Below are 8,214 nucleotides of genomic sequence, written 5' to 3' on the forward strand. Positions count from 1 at the left end.
AATTCATCGTACATAATTAAGGGAGCGGTTGAAAAGTTACCGCAATTATTAATAGCAGTCATTAGACAAAGATAGTTTAGTCTATCTTCAAAACTTCTATAAAAATGTGCTCTTTTCCACCTTAAAATTTAAGCCTATCGAAGAGCAAGACATGTCTTAAAAAGTTGCTAAAATGAGCTTCGCTTAACTGACATAAAGTGTATACCTTCGACTAAAAAATCCAAGATTCGAATCTTCCACTCCATGCTGAACTAAAAAACCGCTCGACTCTGCAACACTTGCCCTCGTTCTTTATTGCATTCGAAAAGGATTTCTTAATTATTGTAACCTTCATTACAGTATATACTCTCCTCCTAAGGCCAACCAGGCTAAGGGTAACATGGTGCATTTCCTTTATGACTTTCCTGCTTCGGATGCATCCGTCTCTTCTGCTGCACTGCCTAGCTTCACAATGTCCTCAACCAATATCTTTCCTTCTGTTAAAAGAAAGTAGCAACATGAGATTCATTAACGACTAAGACTTCAAGAATCAGAAGTGATATGAACTAAGAAACGTCAATCATACAATATACTTCACTGAAGATGTAAAGTATTGTTGCAATTATCAAAAGATATTTCAATTCATGCCACGTTGAAGAAGAATAAGTTTCATGTTATAAATTCATGGTGGATTACAATTTTGAGTAATTTAAAGTTATTGTATTACATTAATATATTTTAAGATTTTTTATTTACTTTAGGTTACAATTACATAATGGTTAATTATGGGCATTAAGTATGAATGTTACAACTCTTAGAATACCTTTAATAGTTTCGTTTTGAGAATAAATAAAGTCATGTATGTTGTATTTGTAAGAAGATTTTGAAAATATAGTATAAGGAGCATTTGTGCTTTCTTTAGCCAATAGCTAAGTTTCTTTGCAATTCTATGTAGTTTAGGTTGCATGTAGAATCATTCAAGCTCGACATGATCAATCTTGCTTGTGGAGTTATTCGAATCTCAAACAAGTGTCTCTTGCGTTGAGATATTTGATCAACAAGAATCATTCAAGCTAGACATGATCGATCATGCTTGTAGAGTGATTCGAATCTCAAACAATGTTCTTGCCTTGAGATATTCGATTAACAAGGTAATCTGAATCTTACTCCCCTTGTATTGATTTCCACATATCAAGATGGCCTTTGATGTCTCAATGTTCTAAGGTAACGAGTATATCATGGGCAAGGATAACTCCAAATACGTCAAATGTAACAGCCCAAGTCCACCGCTAGCAGATATTGTTCTCTTTNATATCATGGGCAAGGATAACTCCAAATACGTCAAATGTAACAGCCCAAGTCTACCGCTAGCAGATATTGTTCTCTTTGGGCTTTCCTTCAAGGTTTTTAAAACGCGTCTGCTAGAGAGAGTTTTTCACACTCTTATAAACAATGTTTTGTTCTCCTCCCCAACTGATGTGGGATCTCACGTCAAATAATTACAATTTTAAGTTATTTTCAACTCGGGTTTGAACCTAAGACCACGGAAAGTATCTCTAAACGTTCTAAACTCTTACGACAAAGCACCCTTGGGTTAAAATCAGCATCACATGTCAGGGACAAGAAACAGAGGCAGAAGAGTAAAATGAAGCAACATTGCTTACCTCTATCCTTGGAGAGATTGCTGATAATTTCCTGAATTCCCTCCTTGCCCAAGGTGTCCTTGAGATACATAGCAGCAGATGCAACCTCCTCAGTTGTCACTTTGCCATCATAATCCCTGCAAAGAAGTACCATATACATAGTTACACTCACATGATTCACATAGAATTAGAAAGCGGCAACTATAAAACCTGTCCAGCAATCGCCAACGATCCCCGATTTTGGCATCAACATCATCAATTTCCTTTTCGAGCTTATGAAGCATCGTATCAATCTGAAAACATGGTACAGGTCAGAGACAGAAGCAAAACAATTGATAGCGAGTTAGCATCGAGAGACCAAAATAAGCTCATGAAATACAATTATGATGAAGAATCGTGTTACCCTGTTAATAAGTGCCGACGAAACCTTGCGACCGAAAGTCGACTCAGCATCCTGGTCAGTATCCTGCCTTGCAGCTTTGTAAGCCCTTCTTGCTTCTTCTTCACCATCTTTACCCTCTTTCTTGACCATGCTGTTGTATAGGTCTATCTGGAAATGGAAACAATAGCAAGAAAAAAAACACCAACCAATTAGCCATGTACTGGATTCTACATTCTTTCGCTATCTGTGATATCTCACATTGGTTGGGGAGGAGAACAAACCACCATTTATAAGGGTGTGGAAACCTTCCCCTAGTAGACACGTTTTAAAGCCTTGAGGGGAAGCCCGAAAGGGAAAGCCCAAAGAGGACAATATCTGCTAGCGGTGGATCTGGGTCATTACAAATGGTATCAGAGCCAGACACCGGACGATGTGTCAGCCTTCTCGCTGTTCCCCGGAGGGGGGTAGACACGAGGCGGTGTGCCAGTAAGGACGCTGGGCCCCAAAGGGGAGTGGATTTGGGGGCGGTCCCACATCGATTGGAGGAAGGAAAGAGTGCCAGCGAGGACGCTGGGCCCCGAAGGGGGGTGGATTGTGATATCCCACATTGGTTGGGGAGGAGAACAAACCACCATTTATAAGGGTGTGGAAACCTTCCCCTAGTAGACGCGTTTTAAAGCCTTGAGGGGAAGCCTGAAAGGGAAAGCCCAAAGAGGACAATATCTGCTAGCGGTGGATCTGGGTCGTTACACTATCTTAGAGACAATGAAAAAACTCACCAACCTATTGACATTTATGTTGTTAGGCTAATTTGCAGGTACACAACAAGAAGGAATAACAAGTAATACCTCTTTCTTTACGAGCTGTAAGAATTCCTCACGTTCCCTGCTGACCGACTAAACGAAACAACACGTGTAAATGCAAAGAAAATGGAAGAGAGAAACAAGGCTAGTGCTTGAAATCACAAATTGTTGTCAGTTCTTACAGAAGCAGAAGCTAAAACTGCCAATGCACGGCTGAGTTCACACAGCTGCTCTTGTTTCTCCATTGTTTTTGTTTTTTCTTTGGGTTCTTCGCCAGTAGTTGGACTACTCATCTCTTCTAGTGCTACATCCTTTTGACTACCAGCAGTTTCTTGCATCTTAGCCAGCTCCTCTTCTTCTTCTTCTTCCTCCTATATATATATATATTATGAAGACCATCAAAAACCAGAGCCTTTTCGAAACAACTAATCCAATACAACGAGAATAAGAAACCTCGATCATCTAGGTAACTCATACAGAATCAGCCACTCAAGTACATCAAATCAAAACTGGCAACGCCCCTTCTCCCATAACTTTTCTTATAGTAATAATTGTAACAATAAGGAAGCCCCCCACAACCTTTATCATCTCTTCTTGCATTGCTAGGAACTCCAATTTCCTTCTTCTTTCTGAAACAGTATCTTCAGATGGCAAAGCTGTCACCCCTACGGTATCCACAACCTCATCCGGCAAGGAGGAGAGAGTTGCTTGTACAACTTCCTCTGGTCTCACCTTTCCAGACACAGAGAAGGCTCTGCATTGGTTATCAATTAGAAGACATATTTCATTGTCTTACAATTAGAAAAAAAGCCACAGAAAGTATTTAATTTACCTAGAAAGAATCAAGAGCGAAGATGGTACAGAGTAGTTGAGAGATAAATCCAGCCAATCACGTAGCTACAGGAAATAACCAATATTTTACGTCAGAGCGAAAGATTTTTCACTATGCATGTGCGTTTCAATTTAACGATTTCACACAAATTAAAGCAGTAGGCTGATATAGCCCAGGAGGGTCACTGTAGATCTAGTTAAGCAAGCTAATTAAAATCTCCAAGCAGGATAAATAAAGGATAAGAAACCATCTTTAGTTAAGAGGAACGGATGTATAATAGGAGGAGCCACGAACACGATAGGCCTCGAACAATACAAGGTGGAACCAAAATATAGAAAAGGTTACAAGAAAGAGTGAATGTTGTTGCTTCATAAAACCAGTGGAATTCGTGGCAGACATAACAGAGCTCGACAGCTTGCGAGTTACAAAAAATCATGGTTCAATTGAAGAAAGTAAAGGCCGACGCACCGTATACAGAAGGTATAGTGTTCCTAGGTCTTATATAATCCATTTAGAAAAAAGAAAGGGTAATCCATTTAGAACAATTGATATCTAAACAAGAAAAGAGGAAACCTGTTGTCTCATTTCCTCAACAGAAAGCAATCCAAGTAAACCTCGTTCTCTACAGGCTTGACGAAGCTCTGCTTCTGAAAGAGATTCCAGCCCCTCTAGCTGAATCATCCTATCATCATTCTTAATCCTGCAAATATAAAAGAACCTCGTGCTTTATAGAGAGAAATTTCTGACTACAAAAAATATAATGACTTCTTGTTACTTTTGGCATCTCCCACCCAACATTTTGTAAACAAGAAAATACTTGAAATTTATCAACAAATTCCTCAGATGCAGCCTCTCTAGCAAAGAAATATGGATGACCACAGAGACAAAAGATAAGGCATTAAATTAGCACAAATTAATTCATGGAATAATTCAAAGAGTGAAGAAATAGTGTTCAGAACCATTACGTTTATGGTAAGATANCAAGAAAAGAGGAAACCTGTTGTCTCATTTCCTCAACAGAAAGCAATCCAAGTAAACCTCGTTCTCTACAGGCTTGACGAAGCTCTGCTTCTGAAAGAGATTCCAGCCCCTCTAGCTGAATCATCCTATCATCATTCTTAATCCTGCAAATATAAAAGAACCTCGTGCTTTATAGAGAGAAATTTCTGACTACAAAAAATATAATGACTTCTTGTTACTTTTGGCATCTCCCACCCAACATTTTGTAAACAAGAAAATACTTGAAATTTATCAACAAATTCCTCAGATGCAGCCTCTCTAGCAAAGAAATATGGATGACCACAGAGACAAAAGATAAGACATTAAATTAGCACAAATTGATTCATGAAATAATTCAAAGAGTGAAGAAATAGTGGTCAGAAGCATTACGTTTATGGTAATATACATCCTTCTCTAATAAAGCTTCTATACCAACTCTTACAACAAGAAGCTTAATATCATCAAAGGCCACAACTTGAACAATCGCAAGTGATTACGTAAAACTACACACGTGGCTGAAAGGAAATTTCCTCATTGTTGATGAGACCATATGTTTCATTTTTCAAATAAAAGTCGAACTAAACTTGAAACAAGCAGGAAAATGAACAACTTTTAGGTGAACTTTCACAAAAATAGCCCGAATAGAATGCATAATAATCATTAAAGAAAACGTCCTTGACCATTACCAAACCTTTTTAACATGAAAAACTGGCAAAGTGGTAGATGTAAGAACAAGTACATTGAAGCTGCAACATATTTACAGCTAAAAACTTCAAAGCCTGAATTATAAAATGCACAAGCGATGGAATTATGCATGTCATGTTGATAGGAGACTCTTACTCTTGCAGTCTTTTCCTTAGCATAAAGCGCAAATATGCATCAGTACCAAATGGACTGATACCCATGTATTTGCACATATTCACCAACCGAGGCCTGCAAATAAATGAACGTTCACTGGAAAAATATTAAAAGAAAATAAAAGCTAAAGGATAGAAGAACATAATTAATAAATAAAAATTTGACCTGCTTATGTTATCCAATGTAAGCTCATCATTGAATAACTTGGCAAATCCCAAAATTTCTTCATTGTTAACACGAGCACCCTTTCTGACCTATATAAGCAAAATATAACATCCCCGTAGAGCAAGGTGTATCAGCTGTGGTAGACAAAGCTGGTAAAATCAAATTAACACACACTGCAGGAATGGAGGATGAAATCTACTTGCCTTAGTCATGAATTCATCAAGGTCTTCTGCTGTCTTTTTAATTTCTCCACTTCTGGAGTTTTGGACTTCCTTGGCCATTTCCTTTACAGTATCCTGAAGAAATTTGGCATACTCTATTCTAGCATTTAGCCTTCTTTTTAGTACCTCCTGAAAGATGGAAACTAAAATCAGACCTATTCTGTCGAGAGACAGAGAGACAGAGAGAAAACATATGACTTAGAGATCTACGAACTATCTCGTCCAATAGAAGGCAGAGCTTCAGATGTAAGAGCTACATTCATTACAAAATGTTCCATCTCCCTTGATCCACAAGTATTAAGGTCAGAACAACAAATATGTAAAAGAGAAACAGTGTAAGCTACTTAAAGTTGAAGGCCATAATGAAGCAAAATTTAATTGCCTTTCAATAAACAAATCATTCAAATTTTTACCATCACAGATTCATAGTCACATCACTGAAATGTCATGAGCCAAAACAAATGTATTTCCTTTATTTATTTATTTAGTGTTGGAAATGAAACAATTTCATTGATTAAAAAAACAATTTCATTCATCCAAAGAGATCACAAAAACTTCTCCAATCGGATGTGACAAAAAATGTTTCCATGCATAAGCTACATACTTATCACAATAGTTTGTTCGTGAAAAGATAGTTTGTAAATAAACAGCAATTTCAGCAATAGAAATGAATGTAGTACAAACACCAGCACAGGAAGAAAAATGGCAGGAGAGTTAAGTTTAAAAGACTTAAGTTCCAAAATCAAAGAACAAACAACCAATGAACTGCGCGATGGAGTACATGCTTCGCAATGTCCACCCAGCTCTGCAACATTTACCTGTTCCTTCATCTTGTCCTGGAAGGTTGATGGTAACATGTTGGGAAATAATTTCAGGAAGACTGGCAATAAGAACTCCATGAACGGAACTATAATAAAAACTGCAAAAGGAACTAGCCTGAAAATATCAGCTGTGGTGCGTGTGAGTTGCTGCCTCTCCCTTCGAGAAAGGCCCTTCCCACCTGCAAGTTTCACCAATAACCTCGAGCTGATCCTAACATCTGCCCATAAAAGTTTTGTACCCAACCAATAGTGCTGCATTGTAGATTTAAATTCATCCTTCCAATGGTGAAGCTTCTTAGCCCAGTCTTCCCTACATGATATAATATTGTTCAATGCACTATGAGAATCAAACTTTAGATCAAATATGATGCGAGAAGAACAATAATTAAAAACCTGCTCATAGAAGCAATAACTCTCAAAGCAGGACCTATTCCTAGAAGCTTAGCCCATATGCTTTTCAACAAAGATTCAGCACTTTTCTGGGATTCTTGCATCTGCTTAGCTTGTGCTTTAACTGTACTCAAACCTTCAACTGCTTGATCACAATCTTCTGGTGATGGCTCTTTAATCCTCTTCGCAGCTTGTTTTTCATTTCTAGCATTATCACCACCAAATTCAGGTGGACCAGCTGTGGCCGTCGTAGAATAATGTGAAAGTTGTACGACATTTCTAACACCCATACAGGAAGCTGACGCTCCTCTTCCAATTCCATGACCAAAATTTTGAGGTTTTAGAAGATTACTTCGAAAATATTCTGCAACTGGGAAGGATAAAAACTCCTTTCTAACAACTAAAGATAAGCCACCTTCGCATCCTCTATCAATAGCTACAGGTGGAGGATGGGAAATGCAGTCCAACCTCTGTAAATCATCAGCTTGAGATGCTTGCTCATGTTCAAATCTGGAGAACCTTAGATATAAGCTGGTAGACAGATTCTCAGAGCTGAAACGGTGCCTTCTCTTAACCAATATCGCTCTTAAAGCCATTTCTGCATACTATAAATTTGATTACTTATGTGGAAATCAAAGGCCACACATTCAATCAAACCACAGAATTTGTTCAGTCTGTGATCAATGAAAGAACAACCCAACAAACATCCTGTCCAAAAACAGAAAGGAATTTACCTGAGGTTTCAACTTTTACAGTTCTACCAATATTATAACTTTCACAACATAATCCCAATCAATGATGAATTGAATTGTTGATTGAATATACTAAACTAAATGGGATGGTATGGAAGTATTTAATCCCTGGAAAGATGAAACTAAATAAATAAGAGATAATAAAAAAAAAAAATACATTACCATATCACAATAAAGGATCCATATTCCATAATTTTTTCAAACAAGAGACAGAACTTCTCATTGACATTTGAAATTTGAAAGCTTACAAAGATAGCAAAATAAGCATAGCTTGAAAGAATGTGTGAAGTAAACCCAAATAAGTAACCCCAATCTATCAATAAAATTTCTACGGAGAAAAGAGTCCCCAACATACATACACAGTCGCGG

At 37.7% G+C, this 8,214-nt stretch overlaps 1 protein-coding gene across 1 annotated transcript in view; it reads right to left on the reverse strand.

The window, feature by feature from the left end:
* Positions 1 to 82: 82 nt before the first annotated feature.
* LOC111805626 (mitochondrial proton/calcium exchanger protein-like) overlaps positions 83 to 8,214 on the reverse strand; it is a 9,907-nt gene continuing 1,775 nt past the window's right edge. Inside the window, exons 2-15 of the mRNA XM_023690765.1 lie at positions 7,097 to 7,691; positions 6,701 to 7,013; positions 5,865 to 6,011; positions 5,662 to 5,750; positions 5,479 to 5,571; positions 4,637 to 4,763; positions 3,640 to 3,704; positions 3,387 to 3,561; positions 2,990 to 3,178; positions 2,853 to 2,900; positions 2,026 to 2,172; positions 1,833 to 1,915; positions 1,644 to 1,759; positions 83 to 476 (exon numbers count right to left, since the gene is read on the reverse strand). Of these exons, the coding sequence (XP_023546533.1) occupies positions 394 to 476; positions 1,644 to 1,759; positions 1,833 to 1,915; positions 2,026 to 2,172; positions 2,853 to 2,900; positions 2,990 to 3,178; positions 3,387 to 3,561; positions 3,640 to 3,704; positions 4,637 to 4,763; positions 5,479 to 5,571; positions 5,662 to 5,750; positions 5,865 to 6,011; positions 6,701 to 7,013; positions 7,097 to 7,691 (2,270 nt within the window). The 3' untranslated portion in view covers positions 83 to 393. The remainder of the gene's footprint in view (positions 477 to 1,643; positions 1,760 to 1,832; positions 1,916 to 2,025; positions 2,173 to 2,852; positions 2,901 to 2,989; positions 3,179 to 3,386; positions 3,562 to 3,639; positions 3,705 to 4,636; positions 4,764 to 5,478; positions 5,572 to 5,661; positions 5,751 to 5,864; positions 6,012 to 6,700; positions 7,014 to 7,096; positions 7,692 to 8,214) is intronic.

Source organism: Cucurbita pepo, chromosome LG11 (genome assembly GCF_002806865.2).
Source record: "Cucurbita pepo subsp. pepo cultivar mu-cu-16 chromosome LG11, ASM280686v2, whole genome shotgun sequence".
Taxonomy (NCBI): domain Eukaryota; kingdom Viridiplantae; phylum Streptophyta; class Magnoliopsida; order Cucurbitales; family Cucurbitaceae; genus Cucurbita; species Cucurbita pepo.